The 21,205-nt window shown below is 45.5% G+C and overlaps 1 protein-coding gene across 1 annotated transcript; it reads right to left on the bottom strand.

The window, feature by feature from the left end:
- Positions 1 to 1,320: 1,320 nt before the first annotated feature.
- On the bottom strand, positions 1,321 to 8,253 carry c1ql4a (complement component 1, q subcomponent-like 4). Its single transcript, XM_085913751.1, has 2 exons — positions 7,687 to 8,253; positions 1,321 to 1,500 (listed from the first exon to the last, which is right to left on the bottom strand). The coding sequence occupies exons 1-2, from the start codon at positions 8,221 to 8,223 to the stop codon at positions 1,321 to 1,323; spliced, it is 717 nt and encodes a 238-aa protein (XP_085769877.1). The 5' UTR covers positions 8,224 to 8,253.
- Positions 8,254 to 21,205: the final 12,952 nt, after the last annotated feature.

The following is a 21,205-nucleotide window of genomic DNA, read 5'->3' as shown; positions in this document are numbered from 1 at the left end:
TGATTGATGATGCCACCATGTTGAATGCAGGAAACTGCTCAAATTGATATTACTGATGAGAATCTCCCCAATTTGTTCTTGCCAGAATATGGCAAGATTTGTTACGACAGGTCATTTAGTTTTTGCACAATTGATTGTGACATTTCCATCGGTTGCATTTTGCGTTGATAATTGAGTCGTGTTTGTGCCTTGGAACGGTTGTCTTAAGACGTATTGGAAATCCATGACGCACGGGCTGCATGCATGCTCAAGTCTCGCCTCGCCCACGGCTTGTTTATTCAATGTTGCAGTCCAAAAGCCAGTTTCGGTGACGTTTGCAAATAACACAAAGCACGCTTGATGGAGTCATAGATTATTTAATCGTAATCGACATATTGCAGCAGACAGACAATGATATTTTGACACACTCCTTCTTCAAAATAACTCAGATATTTTTGTAGGACTGCACGACATTTAATTGGGACTGTTTGCCTGCTGGCCCTTATCGATCCGTTCGGACATGCGCTCGTGGACAAATGACAAATCACACACACATAAGTGCAGTCGTGAAAAGGATCTGAGAATATGCAATCCATGTAATCCTTTTGGGTCACGGCAGGGGCTTAGTTTTTACGTCAACACATCGGAGCAGCCGCACAATTAGATCAATACCATAGTTCGCCTTTACAAGTATTGTATCATAAGTTTGATTGATGTGGGAAAGGTCTTATTGGAAACTCCTGTGAATAAGACGTAATATTTATTTTGATATATATATTTTTTATAACCCACTACTAAATAAAGTTTTTGGAATGTTTTTTTTTTCCCACAGGATTTTACAATAATGAACATGTTTTTTTTTTCACCTTCATCATGAGCATATTGTTGGAATTTTTTTGAATGGAGTCAACCCCCAACTTTTGTGTATTATCGAACTTTGCGTGGGCATAATTCTTGATTGCTTGTTCAGTTTGAGAATATTTGTGCAGAAATGGTAAAATGGAAATTTTTGCATGCAGTCAGTGCAAAGTAAGTGATTTCGCTTGTCATTACTCCCAACACAATTATTGCACAACAAACAATCTGACCCAAGGTGTGTTTTTTGGAAATGCAATTTACCTTTAAATGGATCATATTGAAATATTTTCCAGGTTTTTTTCCAGCCACAAATTGCACACCAAGGAGCTTATTAAATGTCCCCCACATAAATCAACTTAATTGTAATTTTCCATTTTCTATCCCCGCATCCACTCATTTATTAGGATTATATTGGCGCGTGCAGCCGGGGGCCTCTCCATCCTGTCCGTTGCAATGTATGGCGAATCGATGACGTGACGGTTGTCAGTCTGGGTAGATGAGGAATCCGGAGAAGGTGCTGTACTTGTTTGTGTTGCCCCCGTGGACCTTTCCGCCGTCTAGCTGCACGCACACGTCATCGCCCACATCCAGATGCAAGATGACGCTGTTGGACGCGTAGTCGTAATTCTGATCGGCGTCCTGAGCGATGGCGCTGGCTCTTACCTGTGGCACGCACAGTCGCGCGGTTAGTACGCGTGCAAATGAATTCATCACTTTTTTAACAGCTCCTCGCCCTCGGCCACTTCTTCTTCAAATGAACCCGACGTCAATCTTCCGGCACCTTTTTTTTTGTTCAATTATTAAGCGCTCTCGGATGTCGGCGGTGACTCCCAGAGGTGGGCCGACGGAGAACAAAGGCTCTCGATCCGCTGAGGTCAAGGGGTCGGGATCTGATCGGGATTTGGAGATAAGCGACATGGGCGGGGCGGGGTGGCAGTTGCTACTGATCCTCTAGTCCAGGTCGATCGGCGCGGTATCGAGCGCTCGCTGCCGTAGCCGGACAGCTTTCCATTTGCACGTTGTACGCGAGCTCGGGCTTATCGACCCGGAGGCGGTGGATCTTTACTTGTTTGCTAACACCTTTAATTGGCTTGACTCTTCCTTGATGTTTAAGTACTACGAGCAACAAAAATATTGTCGCATTAAAGGCACGACACCATCTGAGTGGAAGTATCGGGCCGACTGATTGCTGTGCTGCTTCTTTTCTTCTTTATTTTTTTTTTTCAACATTTTAACTTTTTGGAATCTTCCAAATGACAGAATTGCATCATTCATCAATTGATAGACTTCAGATGTGCAATTTTATTCACATTATTTAGTTTTGTGTCAGTAAGTGGGGCATATCGGTGCTGAACTCACGGCCGCCGGATAATTTCCACATAAGTCAGCCATCCACTTCAACTGACCTCACCCGGTCATCAAATCTATTTTTATTTCCAAATCTATTCTTCAGCAGCAATGTCTGAACAGGACTTTGTTGAAACAAGATGCCGCGTGGCACAAACAGCAAATCCTTTTCCTTCTTTAATGTCGGACATATAACTGAAAAACTACTAATTCGGTATTTGTGGGCTGGCTCAAGAATTCCCCTAGCATTCCGTTTAGCCTTTGCTCATGAATAAAGGTGAGATTGTTGTCGTGCTTGACATGCTTGGTGACAGCCAATATCATATTTGCATCTTTGGCCGCGGCTGGTGGTGATGAGCCACCCTATCAATGTCAGCCATATGTCATCCTGCTCATTATTTTTGCGACAGCAGACAGGGGCGCACTTTCACCCCATTAAGCTGCGGCAGATTCGGATCGCTTATTGTGTGGGAATTCTGCATCGGTGTCAAACTCAAGGCCCGGGGGCCAGATACGGCCCGCCGTATCATTTTATGTGGCCCGCAAAGACAAATATTGCATCGACTTTGTGTCATGACTGAAATGACAAATTGTCTTCACTTTAAAAAAAAGATAGAGAGAGATATTGCTGGCAATTATTTATGACGATTCTTCTTTTTAAAATATTTGAACAGTTTTTACTAGTCTCTGATTTCAAAACTAGTTAGTTTGTTTGGTAGTTTTGTACTTTATATAGAAGACGTTGACAATTATAATGGCCCTCCGAGGGAAACTGACTACGATGCGGCCTGCGACAAGAATAAATTTGACACCCTTGCTTTACGGCAACAGCAATGCAAGAAATAAATTGATGCCTGCGATAACACGAGTTATTGATTAAGACAGAGAGGGATAGGGTCGGTCCGGTATTAAGACAGGACGGAGGAGCCAGACTGATCCGGCACACTGTGTTGATCCTCGAGCGAGATCCCCACAGGCTTGCCGACGGCAGTCCCTGCCCAGCCCTTTCATTAAAGCATAGGTGTCAAACTCAAGGCCCGTGGACCAGATTCGGCCCGGTACATCATTTTATGGAGCCAAATTGTGCATCGAGTACAAATATAGATATTGTAGACATATTGCGAACAATTTTTATGACTATAAACTTTAAAAAAAAATATTTTAAATGTTTTTACCAGACTCTGATTTCAACACTAGTTATACATCAGTTTGTTGTGTAGCCTAAACTGGATATAATAGAAGACGTTGACAGTCATAGTGGTCCGATGACGAAACTATGACTACGATGCGAAATGAGTTTGACACCCCTGCATTAAAGGGTCTCCAATAAATCCAATAAATCCACCCGGGAGCCGCGTGTTGTCGTCTTGTATACAAACAGCGTCTCTGACTTGAAAAGACTGCAAGTATAGAAAAATGAAACGGGGGTGGTGGTGGTGGTGGGGGTGTTCGGGTCCGGTGTCACGGACCGATCAAGCGAGGCTATTTTGTGAGACCAGAGAGATGCGAGGCTATATGAAGTCTTGTTTTCATCTGTGGCACGGCGCTCCACGGGTAATAAAAGTGACAGGATTCATTCACGGTGATATAGTGACCTCTTAGAGCGCAGACAATAGAAAAGTAGCTGTTAAACTTACCTAAGGGACCTCATGGCAAGACGCCGGCCGACCGGCCCGAATGTGGGCTTCACTTGACTGTGCGTACGCGCAAATGGAATATTTATCGAACAGATTGGCTTGCATCCTTTGGGATTAGCTGCAAAAAAGGTTGTGCCGCTCGCTAGCTCGTTGTTACGTTCACGATTGTGTCGGTCGCGAAAGGTACGAGCCAGCGACAAGCCCGGCGCTTGGCCTCAAATGAGAAGATCTCGGACCTGATATCATCTCATTAGACAAAATCCTGCAGATAGCCATGACACGTTAACAGCAGCCGACCTTTAAGGAGGTTATTAAAATCGGCCGCGAGGTGTCGTGAGATATTGTCTGACGATAAATTTGTCACCAAAGAACCAAATCTAAGGAAATGAGAAAACGTGTTTCAAAACTTTTGCAATCATCTCATTTAGTGAGTGATTCACTTTAACGATGGGAAAATTGGGGTTGCCAAATTTTGGGCAAAGGTCTTTCTGGGTGGATGCCTTGCTTTGTTTGTGATGTCGTCTCGTTGTCCTTTAGGCCACAAACGGTTTGATTCTTGCTTGATGATTGATTTGCCAGAATCCTTTACCAAACACGAGTGTGTCTTGTTCCGTTCTAGCATGCAATGCCAAGCTTGTCTTTCAAGCTCGTACAAAGGCTAAAATTCAAATCAATTGTAGCGCCAAATCCCCCGTCGAGACCCCCCCCCCTCCTCCACCTTCATCTTTTTCCGCTTAGCTTGCCCACTAAACTCTATTGTTGAGCCAAAATTACTTTGTGTGCCCGTTATGCCCGTAATTAGTATTCCTTGGTCACAAATTGGAATTCTGTTTGCGCATTATGGCCCAAAATTGATCCTTGGGGCTTCAACGTAAAGAAAAATGTTTATATTAAAAAAATATATTTTGAACTACATTTGTCAGATGAGTCTGCATCAAGTGTAAAGATGCCAAACTGTATTTGTGGCTAGCAAAACAAACGCCACCATAACATCAACACGATGGTCACCATCATGATTGCGTCATGTCTCCAACATGGCCGCCGCTGAAGCAAGCGAGAGGCAGACTCTTGAATCACAAATCCGCAGATGTCAAATCCCCCGTCAAGCTGCAATGATTTTGGAAACGTTAGATTGAGGTGTGAGCATGTCGGGCTCACGCAGCGGGCGAGCGGGGATTTAGGGAATGTAATAGCTGTGGGATCTACGGCAATCCCGCCGAAGCCCCCCGCGGAAGCCAGCACATCCTCCGGAAATGCAGCCATCGTCCTCGTCAGACCTCGCTGGCACGAGGACTGCACTGGAATCCATAATGACAGCTAAAAAAATCTAACAAACTTGTCTTTCTTCATCATGGTTGTGATTTTGGTCAATTTATGGTGAAGTGCAGCACAATGCCACGAGCCTCCTAAAGTCTCACAACTTAGTTTGTTACCTGGGGCCGCTTGGTTATTCTTCCCACAAGAAAAATACGGGAATAGAGAAAATCCATGGCAAGCTTCAGCTTAGGTTTACCCTGATATCAAATTTCCATGCCTGGTGTCAAAAAAGGAAGCTGGGCCAGAATGTGTCGTGTTTGACGTGATCTGATTGTGAGATTTTCTTCTGTTTTTCAGAACATCCGGTAAGAGCTTACACAAGGCAGAGCGCTTTTCCGTCTTCCGGCGGCCGACCTTGTCGACTCGTCAAGCCGAGACGTGCCGAGCCCGTGTCCCGGCGGCCTCGCTCGCTCGCTCGCTCGCCAGCCTCCCCGATGCCTCGTCTAGCGGGCCGCTGTCTCCGCACCTCCATCAAGTCGTCCATCTCGCCCCCCCTTCGCATTCCCATCGACTCGCCTTTCTTCTTTTTCCCCGTACACCGAGCGGACGGCTCAGCTTGTGCCTGTCATGTTCGCCGGTGTTGGACATGTCACTCATTCTCAATCACTGTCACGGTATGATGCTTAGAATGCAAACCAAATGGGGAGGGAAGGGGAGTATATTCTCTCTTCAAGGGTGGCTGGGCAACAAATACAATCCAAGCAGATTTGACCATAAAAATAAATAAATAAATAAATAAATAAACATAAATAAACATAAATAAACATAAATAAATAAATAAATGAACACAAACAAATAAATAAACAAACAGATACATAAATAATAAATAAATAAATAAATAAATAAATAAAACAAATAAATAAACATAAATAAACAAACAGATACATAAATAATAAATAAATAAATACAAAAAACAAATAAATAAACAAATAAATAAAAAAATTAATACAGAAATACAAATATAAATAAATAAATAAATAAATATAAATAAACGGCAAAGAGCAAGCAGAGGGAGGTGGTTTGATTCTCCGAAGCCACCTGCCACACCAACTTTCTTTGACTGCACCTCACGCAAACACCACCATCCCCCCCCCCCACTTCCTGTCAAGCCCTGTTAGGTAACGAAACTGTTTAAAGAGGCCACGTGACCTTGCTGAGGTTAAATAATCAAGTTGAATGAAAACATAATTAATGGGGAATCAATGAACAAGTGCGCTTATAGCAGCAAAGTATGCTTGAGAGGATCTCATCTCAAACGGTTCAATTATTTAGCAGGCCGAGATGACTCCAATGACAATTGGAACATTTGATGGGCCACTCGGCAGATATTTCCTGGCGTGCGTTTTCTTTCCAAAATGACCACATTTTCTATTCAAGTATATCTACTCACAAGAACTGGTTTCACTCAATGCTCTTGCATGGCCGATGCATAAAAAACGAAACTTGGCTGACGACGTTTTAGTGTACTCGTAATGATACGTCTTGCCTCCCCCCCTCCTCGATCCGTGCATCCATCTTTAATTAGTGTCTGGAGAATGCAAGAGTGGATGAGTGGACTGCCAATTTTGTATTTATTATTAATTTTGCAGAGGTGTCAAGCGAGCGGGCCGCGTAGTGACGGACGTGGTCGCGCTGCTCTTTTGCGCTCTCATTTAGCCGATAATCAAGCCGGACGCGTGATTCTCTCTAATTAGATGCCGGCTTCCTTTTGGCGATGCTTGCCAACGATCTGCCGCTTGTCATGGAGCCAAAAGCGCACGTGCAAATGCAAACAGTAGTGGCAGACAGCTCGGCGACTTCAGACTGTATGAACCTCCGTTAATGAGGAAAAAGACGACGCTTTCATTTCTCATCTGTCATGTGGCCTCCTGCTAAGTGAATTGAAGATGAAATGTTCATTGCGGGCGGTCGGCAGGAGATAGTTTGTGTCAAGCAATCGGAACCATTGTAACTCGGTGACGATCCGTCTGTCAAATTGAACTGTGTGATGGATGAACTCACAATTGCTTTTTTAAATCGGACTTGACTGTTTTTGCACCGTGAATCGCTGATGTTGGTTTCATGAGAAGCCATGAAGTCTCTCTCTCTCTCTCTCTCTCTCTCTCTCTCTCTCTCTCTCTCTCTCTCTCTCTCTCTCTCTCTCGCTCTAGATCTATCTATCTATCTATCTATCTATCTATGTATCTATGTATCTATCTATCTATCTATCTATCTATCTATGTATCTATCTATCTATCTATCTATCTATCTATCTATCTATCTATCTATCTATCTATCTATCTCTCTCTCTCTCTCTCTCTCTCTCTCTCTCTCTCTCTCTCTCTCTCTCTCTCTCTCTCTCTCTCTCTCTCTCTCTCTCTCTCTCTCTCTCTCTCTCTTTCTCTCTCTCTCACTCTCTCTCTCTCTCTCTCTCTCTCTCTCTCTCTCTCTCTCTCTCTCTCTATCTATCTATCTATCTATCTATCTATCTATCTATCTATCCAATGTATACATATTGTTGTATTGTCCATGCGCTCCCGCATAGCCGCACGCAGACGCATCTACTCACCACGCCGTTCTTCTTCAGGTCGGCCCACATGCTGGTGCCGTCGCCCCCTCTCATGAGCACATGGTAGGTGAAGAAGTATATGCCAGGCAGCGGGCAGGTGAACTTTCCAGTGCTGGGCTCGTAGTAGTTGCCCACGTTGGTCACCACGTCGTCAAACTTGAGCACTTCGCTCCCCTCGTGTTGCTTGCGGAGCCCTGCGTAAAAGGCGATTTTGGGAGTGTAGAGGGAGGGAGAATAGCCGCCAGGACCGGGGCCCGGGGGACCTTGCGGGCCAGGCTTGCCGGGCTCCCCGGGAGGCCCGCGTTCTCCCGGGGGCCCGGGGATCCCCGGGGGGCCCCGGGTACCGGAGCGGATCTTCTTCCCAGAGTAATCCTGGGGCAGCGGAGACACGGCCGTCAATTCCTGGCTTGGCTGAGAGGTGGCGTAGGGATCGCACACCATCCTGCAGCTTCCCAGTAATTCATAATGGCTCCCTTCGCTTCCACCCTTGGTGGTGTGGACCAGTAGGGGAATGGCCACCAGCAGAACCAGAACCATGGCGACGCCGACGGCCGCGCCGATCACACGCTTCCTGCGGCCCAGGCGCGAAGCGGCCAACGTCAGAAAGTCCTCCTCCCCCTTGACCGGAATGCCGCCCGCCAGGGTGAAGCCTCTCGGGGGAACCGCGATGAGGCGGAAAGGTGGACGGACGGGGGGGGATGTGTGCGAGAAGGAGCCGAGTGTACGAGTGAGAGATGAGAGGGGCCGAATGGCAGACAGCCAGAAGAACGCAAGCAGATGAAAAGCACCAAGAAAAATGATGACGGTGTCCAGGGAAGAGAGAGACCAAAAAAAAAAAAAGTGTGATTAAAAAGATAAGAACGATGAAGCTTCACCAGCGTCCGGTCTGAGATTGTCGCTACTGGGGCCAAACAAAAGTGCCACCAAAAGCATCGTTTTGGAATTTTGCTTTGGTTTTTAATTTGACACTTCAAAATAACTTTATTGGTATCAAAGAGAACTCATAGTGCTGCCTCGATGAAGAGGGGAGGGGCACGTTCTAATTTTTCTTCACACAAAAAAAAGAGGTGTCACTCAGGAAGCCTTCGTCAAGGTTGGCGCTTGGCCACGTGGCAAAAGTTGAGCGATAGATAATCTTTTTCTTGACACCATCATCTCCTCCTTTCGAACATCTCCATCTCTTCATCTACTCGATAGCTGCACTGAAGGCAAACAAAAAAGGAAATGCAACTTTTCCAATATTTCTCGATTATTATTAGGATTTCTGGTCACGTTTTGAATCATGAAGTGAAACCGATTCGGGAGAAAAATAAAAGTCTTCTCACCTTTGTAATCAATCCCTTTCAGACCATGGCTCCCCTCGTCCATGCAAAATCTCAATTATGGGGGTCTCGTTGTCCAGGGAGGAGAGAGAGAGACATTGAAACCAGGATGACATCAGAGTCCGTGGAGCGCAGGGGGGAGAAAAAAAAAGATGCTTTTTATTTCTTCATTTCATTTTCGAATAGGTCCAAAATAGCAAATTTGGCGCTGCCGATGTCCACCGTAACACTGGACTGCTTGCGTTTGGAGACACACCTGTTAGAGCGCTCGCTCGCCCTCTCGCTCTCTCACTCCCCCCTACCCACCCGCACCCTTCCTGTCTCTCTTTCTCCCTTTTTGCCTTTCCTAGTCTGAGTGTCCAAAGTCTGGCCCAGGAGCTGCTTGCAACCATTTTTTTTTTTAAAAAGGGAGTTCTTTCTTTCTTTCTTTCTTTCTTTCTTTCTTTCTTTCTTTCTTTCTTTCTTTTCCATTTATATATTTATCTCTTTTTTCCATTTATTGATTTTTTTTATTTTTTTATTGGGGGGGTTGTTTTGTTTATTGGCTTCCAGCATATTCTAGAAATAAAATTAAACAATGTCAGAATGTCACAACATTGGGTTTGGGCTGCAAAATAGATGGGGGGGGGGGGGGATTATTAATTGTGAAAATCATTTTATTATCAAATATCAATATATATAAAATCAAATATCGGTGGACGAAATGAGTTTGTTCTAGTTTATTCCTTCAAATGAATGGAAATTGAATTTGTCAGTTGCAGCGGTGTGTCAAGTGAAGCAGTCTTTTGTGTGTGCGTGTGCGTGTGCACAGCCTCATTAGCGAGACACCCTGTCCGACACATTGTGCTGCCCCTTTACTCACACACCAGCACGAGTATAGAAGCTGCCATACAAAGAATGTGTTCGCCCTTTGCAGTCTTGTAGAAAGTACAAAATGAAAGCGTTAACAGAAAATGACGTTGTAAATCGTCAAAGTCTCATCGTGGGATGTGACTCGAACGAATGTCTTTCAGTATCAATGATGAGAAATCTACGATACAAAAGTCGAAAATCCAATCAGATACCGTCTACACTGTTTTTAGCGAGTGTCCGAATCGGATTCGGCCCTGTTCAGACTATGCCGCGTGATGGACCCATCTGGGTCACGTTTTGAGGTCACATGATTTGCGACAGGCCAAATACTTTCCTAAATGGATTTGTTTCAATGCCGACCCTCCAGCATTGCTCTGTTTTGTAGCAATGGGTTTCCCGCTCTGTCCGAAGACTGCTGTTTTCAATTTCTTCAATTTTTTTTTACCCCTCCGCCCTTTCAAACTCGATTCAGATGGGGTAATTTCGATCTCTTTGTGTGCCTGGCATGTGAAGAAATTGACAATAAAGCGGACTTTGACTTTGACTTTGAGATGCATGCCATCCAAATTGGACCTGCAACTAACTCTCCAACGTGGTTTCAAGCCGTCTTGCAAAAATTTCGTGTTCTTTGGAGCCATCTGGTTCCAGACTGGATGGGCTAAAAATGGGATTTGACCGGCAGTCCAAACAAGACCATAGTGGGCAGAAGATACAATAAATCTGTTTGCCATTCATGCAGCAGAATAAGTCATGCCAGGCCCACGTGTCATATTCAGAGTCAGTCGATTGGGGGCAAGCTCAGCATTCATACTTTATCTGACTTTTTTTTTTTTTTTTGGTGGTGTGCCATGCATGAGATTTTCAGAAATGCAAAACGTGCGTGCGTGCGCCGTGCGGCAAGGGAGCAGATCATCATTGCCAACAGAGGCAATATGCTCACAATTGGATTTTTAGAGCCTGTTAAAATATTACTGAGATGATGAATATTGAAATATGCGCATGTCTGCCTTTCCACTCCCTCTTCGCTCTGACTTCCTTTCAATAATCTTCGTTGTGTCGACCTGATGCCTCATTGCTATTTCTTTCTTTTTTTTTTTCTTTTTTTTTTTGGAAGCCAGCTGCTGCACGAGCTGTCACCATAAACAAAACACAAAGTCAGTTAAGTCACGGGAGGATAATGAAGTAGTCGCCCGCTTGAGTTGTTTGCCAGTTTAGTGATTCATTTCACGCGTTCGGATGTAACCATGTAAATCTTTGTCTTTTGTGCATACGCATCGTTTCGGTTCCGTGCAACTCCTCCGTGTAAACAAATAAAGTGGAGACGCGGGAACTTATTTATGGCTGCATTAGTCACCTTAGATTTTTTTCCTCTGCTACGGCCGCTTTGTCTGCACTCTTTCCGATACTAATTCTTCAAATCAACCGACCGAGGCAGCATTAAATAACACCGCGCTTTTCATGCCTAACATTTAGGAATGGCGCTGCACAAAATCAATCAATCGTTTGGAACGGTCCCTCTTGAGCGGTGGAGTTATCTGATGCGCGCATTTTTTTTGTCCATCAATAGCTCGGAAAAGGGGTGGGGCCAACATGTAACGGTCATCAGCTCTGACGGATGCAGACGCAGGATACCCCGGAGGCTCCTCGCCACCGCACTCCCAGGAGCGGCGCCGCGTGTAACGTCGGTGCGATCAAAATACTCTCCTTTGCTCTGTGGATGAAAACGAGCCACTCGCAAATCAATTTCCAAGTCGTTAGGGAGGGATGAAGTAGCGTTTGCCCGTGTGTAATCTGCGCCAAGTGTACACAGGAGGAAACACATCGTGTCTGCTTAAGTGGAAAATGAAATGAGCTCCAAGAGAGAGAGAGATGCAAAGCAGCGATGTGCTTAATCATTACGTCAGCGTTTGATAACTTCTAGATGCACCAGATGTTTTGGGACAATGCCAATTTTTTTTTTTTTTTTTTTTGCCTGGCCTTTCAAACCAATAAGACGCTTTAAAAGGTTGAACAAAATCATGTTTACAATTCACCTGCATTATCAGATGGCAATGTATGAATTGGATGAAATATTGAATTATTGCCTAAAAATTTTGAGTAGGCCATCAACAGCACATTTGGAGTCTGAATATTCCATTGATTTTGCCTTCAAAATATCCCTGAATATTTTTTGCCTGTTATCTTTGATAGTTTCTCCCACGCAAAACTAAATGGGCGATCCAACACAATCTCTTGTTGCTTTTGCTGTTCAATTGATTACCTTCTACAAATACCGTTGCACCGTTGTTATTGTTGTATTGTGTACCTCTAGCTCGCTTCACACAATTTGTGTTTGTATTTGCTGTGATTGTGCGTCGTACCATTTTATCTGCTGCCAGGTTTGCGTTGCAAATGACAATCCGTTCTCACGTGGGAAATAAAGATTGAATAGAATCAAATGAATAACTCTAGAGGACGCTTTTCATTTACTGGAGACACAAGTAAGATGAAAGCAAGTGCACACATGCACTAAGTGCGCATTTGTAAGCAGCGCATGCAAGAGGTGCGCACTCCTACATGGTGGCGCTGCGCCGTTCCATTAAATTCTGATTACCGGGCTTGATGCAGAGTGGCGTTGTTTGGATTGAGTTGCACGGCCACTGCAATTCTCTCGATTAATAACAAGCCTCCACGTCCTCAAGCACGTTTATTAATCACAATTTGTCATCCGTCCAGTGCTCCACCTTCTGCGCGCTCCCTCCCTTCCTCGCTTGAGCTGCGCTCTCTCCTCCTTGGCCGACATTGCTTCCTCCAACTCGGAGATGGTCCAGCGGAGCGACGGATTCTCTCATTCCTTCGCTCTGATCTCAAATTGCCGCACTTCCTGCGCTATAGATTTGTCTTGCAGCAACATATGCCTCAAACGCATGAGTTCAAAGCTTCATTGTGTGCAATGGCAAATTACCAAGTGTTTCAAGTCTTTATTTGGCGTGCATGCGCCAGGCGGCACGTTTGCAAATGACTTGTGTTAGTTGTGTAGACGCGAGTGTGACTGCTGACCGGGTATTTTTTTGACTGGTAATCGGGCCTGCTGCTGATCTCAGAAAGTTTTGTGCTGTCATGACGCACTTTCAAATCCAGCCTTATATATGTTGACTTTGCAAACGACCTTTAAGTCAAAAGTAACCACGGTACTTTTTGTGTTGTTGTTTTTTTCGGGGGATTTTCATGAGCAAATGAGAGAGAGAGAGAGAGAGAGAGAGAGAGAGAGAGAGAGAGAGAGAGAGAGAGAGAGAGAGAGAGAGAGAGAGAGAGAGAGAGAGAGAGAGAGAGAGAGAGAGAGAGAGAGAGAGAGAGAGAGAGAGAGAGAGAGAGAGAGAGAGAGAGAGAGAGGGGGGCGCGTTTGAGACACAGCTTGAATAATTTAGCTGCTCTGTGCCAGCGTGCTTTGGGGTCGCAACCTTCTAAAGTGATGACAGAAAGATGTCGGCCGGTTCCCCCTTCTCGCTCCCTCTGCTCACTTCCATGACCACTTATTTGCCGTCCCCGATTGGGCACAAACAAAGCAAAGAGAACCGCGCACGGGGGAAGGAAAAATCATCGGTGTTGAATAAATGGTGTCATAAAACAGAAGGCAAGCAAACAATGACTTTTGAGTCAAGTCCCCGTTGTGACCGTGCGCGCGCACCCGCTGCATGAGGGATCCGATCAAAAGGGAGGAAGGCTTGAGAAATGACACAAAGCAGGAACAAGTGCGGTAGAGAATACTCATGTCTGAAAGGTGTGTATTAAGTCCAAAGACATGAAGGAGCCGTCCGAATCAATTTGCGCTCACACACGTTGTGATGGAGACGTGCAAAGAAGACACGCGGTAATCAGAAACGCGCGCGCGTTCACGCACGCTGCTCCTCTGACAGCAACAAGACGAGAATGAATGGACTGGCCGGCAATGAGGCGCCGGTTGTCATGGCAACCGGATTGTGTCATTCGGGATCAAGTGAGCCGATCTCCAGGAGACTCTAGTAAAATGGCTGATGAGGTTTTGTTGAACAAGTTGTACATCCAAGATTCAAACGTAAGACTGTGGTCTGGTCTGGTCTGGTCTGGTCTGGTCTGGTCTGGTCTGGCCTGGTCTGGTCTGGTCTGAACTGGTCTGGTCTGGTCTGGTCTGGTCTGGTCTGGTCTGGTCTGATCTGGTCTGATCTGGTGGTCCCATTGTGTCTACTCTTGTGCTGACTGCTGTTTAATGTATGGCGCCATGTTGGAAACGGATGTCATTGACACGGCCGGAAACCGATTTGGCTCCGTTCACACCTGAAAACGTCGGCATTACGAAAGCTGCTACGAGTCAACGAGTTGCCGTGAATCATGGGAATGCGTGACCAGGGCGCCCAAGGGGAGAACATGAAAGATCTCTGTGAGTTATCGAGCGTGATTGTTTGGTGAGTTATGGTCGCCGGCCGTCCACACCGCCACGATAAATAGTGCTGAGTGAGAATTACACTTTCTCATTTCCCGCCTGTCTATTTATCTACCTTTGACTTGGCGCACCACCCTTTCTCATCTCTCTCTGCCTACTTTGACCTTGTGCTGGGAGTGACTCCTCAGGCTTGTCCTAGAAAGACCACAGAAGACAACAATGGCGTCGTTCCTCCCAGGTATGGCGTCCATTCGTTGCGGTTCATCTCACAGTGTGATTCGGACAAGCCCGCGGCAAACAGGCACATCTAACCTGATCATGAGTCGGAGCAAATAAGGTTACGGTGAAAGCTCCCACATATTGAGGTGAGGAGCAACTGCCTGATGGAGACACAAGCAGATGGGAGGAAATGAAACGCCCACCAGAGGAGTGTTCATCCGGCGAGCAAAACAGATGCGTCGAATGAGAAAACAAGATCCAATATATGAGTGATGTCCTCAAATGTTTTTTTCCCCATGTCAGTGTAGGACATTTGTGTCGTTTGCTTTTCGCATGACAGGATCATCTCTACAACCATCTTGAAATTCAAGGCACCTTTCGGCCTTCAACGCTCACAGATGAAACTGAATGGTGTCATTTTCTACTTTTTATCCAGACCAAGTGTAAACACGGGCTGCAATCAAGTTAGACCCAAACTTCCCCCCCCCCCCCCCCCCCCACCCGTCATTATTACTTGACGTTCCTTGAGGGCTTTGTTTTATACCGCAAACACCGGGAGACGCATTCCTTCAATTCCTCCTGACATTCTCCGTTGCATAATGTTTCTGACTGACTGATCAGGTATCGGAGATGGAGTTCTTTGTGTAAATGCAGTCTGAATAATTCATACAGGACTGAGGTGGGGGGGGGGGGGGCATTTTAGAAATCATCCCGCCAGGCCCCTGATCATGAATAATTGATGGGAGGTGATTCAAGTTCCTCCTCGGCAAGTGCCACATCTGTGTTTAGCGGCTCTTTTCTTCCCCTTTTTTTTTTCAAGCTCCAGCGTATGATTGCATCATATTCCCACCCAAAGTGTGAATGCGATACGTTGGAAACGGCCTGTGTTGTAATTCTTTTTGTGAAATGGTGCGTGTGCCCATTCTTTCATGTAAAAAAAAGAAAAAAAATCAGGTGTGGCTGTTCTATATTTGGTACACATGGGTATTCAAATGCTAATCACGTTTGATAAATACTGTACAATCCCAAACTGAAGTGTGATTTCGAGGTATCGGTATGGAGTCCATTTGACACCGTTTGTCCTCAGCTAGCAGACGCAATGAGCAATTAGCCGTGGAATGCTTCTGGAACGTCGGCAGACTCCCGGCAGAGCTGTCCCGATGTGGGCTTATCGTTCCTGCGCGTCAGATAAAGCTCAGACACCGGGTTGGCTTTTCTTCCGCTCTTAACCTTCAAAGTCAGCAGAGGATCGCATCTTTGATCGGAAGGCGAGGAGCGAAGCGTCTGACAGAGTCGAACGCGACGGGAGGGAAGAGTGACAGCTCGCGACATGACTACGAGCCGTGACCTTTCCCGTGTGGTCGGGCATGACGAGGCGGGCTCAAGGTGACAGCATTACTTGGGAAGAAAACAACGAGCCTTTGTTTGTTTGGGATTTAGCAGTCATGCTGGAGATTAGAAAGACAATCGTGCTGGCATTGTGGCAGATGATAATTTGGGATGTAATTAAGTACAAATACTAAATTGTTGCAGTACTTAAGTAGACTTTTTTTTCAGGTCGCTGTACCTGAAAAATATACTGCTAGTAAGTTTTATTACCATTCATCTTTTTAAAATATTTGTTTTTACCAGTCACAGAATTCAAAACTAGTTATTCATCACTTTTTTGGGTTCTTTTATCACAAACAATTTTTAATTTGAGGTTATATTACCTGACATGTTTCGGCATGACACTCTGATGAAGGCGGAAGTACATGCAAGGGAAACAAAATGAACTTAGTACAACTAGTTATTCATCAGTTTATGTAGCCGTTGACATTCATCATGGCCGGCCGAAAGAAACGACTACGATGTGGCCCATGACAAAAATGAGTTTGACACCCCTGCTATAGATAGATCTATACCTCCTCAGAAAGCATATAATATTGTTATATTATCTGTCTAAATGTGTTGCTCCAAATTTTGTGTTGAAATATTCACCGCATCGGCGCTACGTTAGCCTGTCGTTTTGCTGCGTTAGCCTGGCGTTTGCTAGCATTAAGCTCAACGGCTAAGGCTGACAAATATGTGTATAATAGCTATATTTCTCCTAAAACCATCCAAAACGACAAAACCTTTTTGTGCCCGTGCTGTTCAACGACGGCACGCTATTTTGTCAGGATTAGAAACGCGACATTGCTCCTGTTGAGCTGCTTCTTGTGGGAAATTGGACGAATGGTGCGTCCGTTTTGGTTCCCGATGAAGGTTTTCAAGGGGCCGAGCGCTCTGAGCATCCTGTCAGCTCAGGGCGGCCATGGGAAGGACGGGAGGCAGGGTTAGCATCACACGCGGCTGGTCAGGACCTCGCTAGCAGAGCAACTTGTCTAAGCCCACCATCCGGCGGCATCCAAAGAGCCTTCGCGAGAAACGAGAAGAATACTAAGAGAGCGGGCATAGATTTTCTGCTACGTGGTGGAGGCTGTTTGAGGGTGCCGGGGTTGACTGGCCACGTCATTCCCCCCCCACACACACACACACACACACACCTCCCTTTCCTCCCCCCCTCTTATCCGCCTGACTCTAGAGGGAGCGTCTGTTTGTCAGCCAGCCAGTGGAGCATCGCCCTCCCACACCACCTCAACCTGCTTCTTCCCTGTCCTTCCTTCCTTCTCCGTTTCACTCCGAACTTCTTTACTCTGCTCAACTTTTAGGATGAGAGCCAACAGATGAAGTCAATGTTGAGCAGCTAATATATTAGCTGTGGAATATGAGCAGTTACGATGCTAAAAATGCACCGTCAGTCATTTGCAGTTTGTTGCATTTCTTTGATTGGCTATTATTACAATGATAAAATTTTCGATGAAATAAATCCACCCAGTACCGATACCCGGTACTTACCCAAACCTAAATTTAATCTTTCAAAACTGAATTGAAGTGAATTTGAGTGTATGATCCATTCATCAAATTTCCCCTTCTTTGACCTCCTCCGCGTTTTTATGTCTTGCAGCTCCGACCCCTCGTGCGCGCCGATTACAGCGACGGCGTCGGCGGGCTCTATTGATTTCTGTCATTGTGAGATGACAACTTTGGTCTCAGTCGGCCGCGTTTGTGTCTGGCCACGGGGAGTGAGACAACATTCAGAAAAGAGAGACGATCGCTATCTGCGACACATCCCATTTAGCTCGACGCTCTCTTTCTAGACGGCGCCATTGTTTGGCTCTGGGAAAGCGCCATGAGGCGACCGTTGTGAATTGCGATGAATACGGCAAAGAGAGACAGACGTGAGTCAAAGGAAGTGAAGGAAGCGTCTGGTGACACGATCGATGGCGCCCGCAGGTGTGGCCGCTGGATCAAAACCGGCCCGCAATCGGCAGCGACAATAAAAGGTGTTGGCAACTCGACGCCATCGCAAACCCAAAAATTTGAATTGGACTTGACATCTTTCTTGCACCCTTGTTTTTGGAGTGTGGAGTCTCTTTCGCTTAGCTCGTGCTCGCTTATTGTTTCAGGCAGGTGGGACAAAAGCACGTGTCACTCGACATTACCACACGCGTCTGTCTCGGCATCAACTTTGTTTTGAACTACGGCCAAACCCAATTTGCATCTTTTGAAGATATGTGTTTCTTAATTCACTTGACCTGTTTGAAGATAATATCTGAAGACGTAGAAAGACTGAAAACTGGCACGGTCGCGGTGTGCGGTTAGCTAGCTAGCAATGCCCTTAGCTATCTAGCTAGCAATTTTGTTAGCAATCCCACCGCCCCAGAAATGCATCTGCGGTTCTCGTGTAAAGTTTGCCAAGCCTTGTGAAAGCAGTAAACAAACGCCCATGGTTGCCTGCAGCTGTTTATCCGTCCACCTTTCAGTGCTTGTCACTTTTCATTGTTTTCAACTGTTTTACTGGCATCCTCTCTTGAAGGACGCGTGTGGATTCCTGCCACTCGGCTTCCGCGTTTTCTCCTCAACACGCTACGGTTCCAAGCACGATGGTCAAGGTGATGTCGTTTGCGCTAAATGACCTCGCAGATATCTCGGATTCTCGTTTAACTCATTGAGTGCCATTGACGGTTATAGACGTCAAAGATAAATAGTTTCCGCAAGTTATCAAAACTAGTAGTAAAAAAAAAGAAAAATTGGAGATAAGCAGAAGACTTCCAACATAAGATACTTCTCCTCCTGTCTTGGCGGTCTTATTTCTCTACAGCTGTGACGAGGTAGAAGAACATGAAGGGGGGCGGGGGGTGGGGGATGCTGTCCGCTTGTCCCCCTATGTTTGTGTCCATCACGTGTCAGCTTTCACGTTGTGTTTGTCGGAGGGTCCAGCTCCAACATCTCCATTTTCTCACTGGAGATCCGCGTCCCTCAGAGGCAGGAGATGCTCTCTCGTCTCTTTAGCTACGTTTCATGTCAGCTCAGCAACAACGGACCCGGCACTCACCTCGATGTCGCGGGCTCCTCAGCCCCCCCCCCCCCCCCTCCCCCCAGGGCTGCTTGACGGGCAGCTGTCGGTGGCCATAAAGCAGGAGAAGACACAGACTGGACTTTGGGTTAACATCAATGGCTACTTTTCTTCCACTTTTGAAGCGGCAACTTCTGTGCTCTAGCCACTTCTTCTGCAAGCATCGTCCTAACTTCCAAAAGGGGAAAAACAACTTTTTGACATATCATCAATAGCAATCAGAACATGGGCCAATATTTGAATTAATAACCGCAGAACGAAAATAAACTATTGGTTTTAATAAGATGAGCCGCAAAACTGCAAAAAAAACGGGAAAAAAGTAGCAAAATTTATGTTTTTAAATCAATCAGTCTATCAAAAACTTTATGAATACAAATTTGGGAAATTATTATTTATGATATCCTTTTCATAGCAATGCGCTGATTTAACCTGAGGATCGTGATGACCTATCAATCTGATTGGACGCTTCGTAGTGTCTTAGTGTGATGTCACGACTCCGTCGCCGTTGCTTTTTTATCTCACTTGCAGGTTGACCTGCTGACAAGTTAAGACCCTCAAACTCAGGGGTCACCAGTCCTGGTCCTCGGGTTCCGGTCTCCTTCATGTTTCCGGTTTCCTTCATGTTGTTATCCAGCTTCTGCAGACCTTATCTTTATTATTTTTTTCAGCAATTAGCTGATAGTAGGCACAGACAAAATATGTTGTGTTACTGCTCTGGTGGAAGGAAACCTTTGAAGCTAATGTGTAAATACTTTGTGCGGTTACCACGGGGAAGCAAACGTCAGTCACGGGGGCTGGAAACAGGCCAGAGGCTGATGAAGACAAATGTGCAAACACACGTTGGCAGAATTGCTTTTTGGTGGAGTGTGATCGGCTACACTCAGAAGGGCGGAACCGCCGGTTGTGATTTATGGTTTTTTTGGAGCTGCCCGTGGACCACCGGTGTCTGCTGCCTCCCCTGACTTCCATTACCATGGGCATCCATTAGAATGGCTCCTCCCGCTGCCTGGCCTCAGTAGGAGGAGGGGCAGACGAATAAGAGCAGACAGGAGGGAGATAGGCTTCTTATTCAAACGTCAACGCCCGGCCTCGACAAAAGCACGATATCAAGGAAAAAGAGGAGGCGAAAAAGACACCGCAGATGATATGATAAAGGTCAAAAAGGAATCATTGGAAAAGGTTGTGAGGGCTATGAAGAATAAGGACACAGAAGGCTTTATTCTCATAGGTCAAGCTTGACTTCAATGCAATGTATGCAAGCAAGAAGGGGAAAAAAAAGAATAGATGAAAAAGTTGTCTCACTCCTGTTGTAAACGCAAGAGTGAGAAATGGAATTTTCTGAACTTTTTCCACTTGAGCGTAGCTTGACAGCTAAATGCTGCTGCTAAATTTTCAGTCAACCGCAATTGGCAGTACGCAGCAAAATAGCCCCCCCCCGAGATCAAAAAAGGGGGTGGGGGGCTTTTCCGGCTTCATTCATATTCCACTAGCACAACATCGATCAAAACACCGTGCGTAGACAAGTGTGGACACAGAACGTATTGCTGTCAAGAAAAAGAATGACTTGACTTCCTCTTGAGAACAGTCATTATGACTTGACAGCTAGTATATATGTGAACTGTGGAAAAAAAAAAATCCAGGCAATCTAATGCCTTAATGCAATATTAAAAAGAAAAAAAAAACACCTTGCCGGATGAAAAACTCCCAATTGGAGACTGAAAAATCAACAAAAACAACAAAAAACAAATGTGACTTGCCGCAAATGAACAGAGGTGCGCGTTAAGCAGCTTTCAGTGCGATGACGTCACCACGCTCCTAAATGAAGACTTTTATTAGCATCCTGGTGACATCAAATGTGATTCGGGCTCGGACCCTCATGTCAAACTTTGCGTTTTGATGCAATTTGTGCTCTTCTGTCATTTCAAGTTCGAAAGTGCGCGACCACATTTTTAATGTTGAACAGGGCAAGTCTGAGCATTTGTTTGCTTTGCTTGTCATTTAGGTTCTAGTACCCTCTAGTGGCGCTTTGCTCACATGAACATCCATTTGTGGATTCATTTAGTGAGTGGTTCCCTGAAATGTGCTTTTTGTTGATGTTGGGATGGTGCATTGCTTATTTTTAAATTAGATTTTGATTGCTTGTCAGGCTGTCGCTCTTCAACTTGTACTAGTCTTCATTAATGTTGTTTTGATGATGATCCAGTCATGTCGTTCTTGTTGTTCTTTTTTTAATGAGAGCTCTTAACTGTACTAACGCCTGAAAAAGAGAATACATTGCATGAGACGATT

Source organism: Syngnathus leptorhynchus, chromosome 1 (assembly GCF_054491065.1).
Source record: "Syngnathus leptorhynchus isolate UIUO chromosome 1, UIUO_Slep, whole genome shotgun sequence".
NCBI lineage: Eukaryota > Metazoa > Chordata > Actinopteri > Syngnathiformes > Syngnathidae > Syngnathus > Syngnathus leptorhynchus.
The sequence above is the reverse complement of the archived record's forward strand: the minus strand, read 5'-3'. Positions and strand labels throughout refer to the sequence as shown.

What these genes read in the sequence shown, in the direction of transcription:
- c1ql4a (XM_085913751.1), bottom strand. Translation starts at nt 8,223, where the DNA reads ATGGTTCTGGTTCTGCTGGTGGCCATTCCCCTACTGGTCCACACCACC. An exon ending in ACCTGAAGAAGAACGGCGTG is followed by an intron (nt 1,501 to 7,686) that starts GTGAGTAGATGC and finishes TGCGTGCCACAG; the next exon opens with GTAAGAGCCAGCGCCATCGC.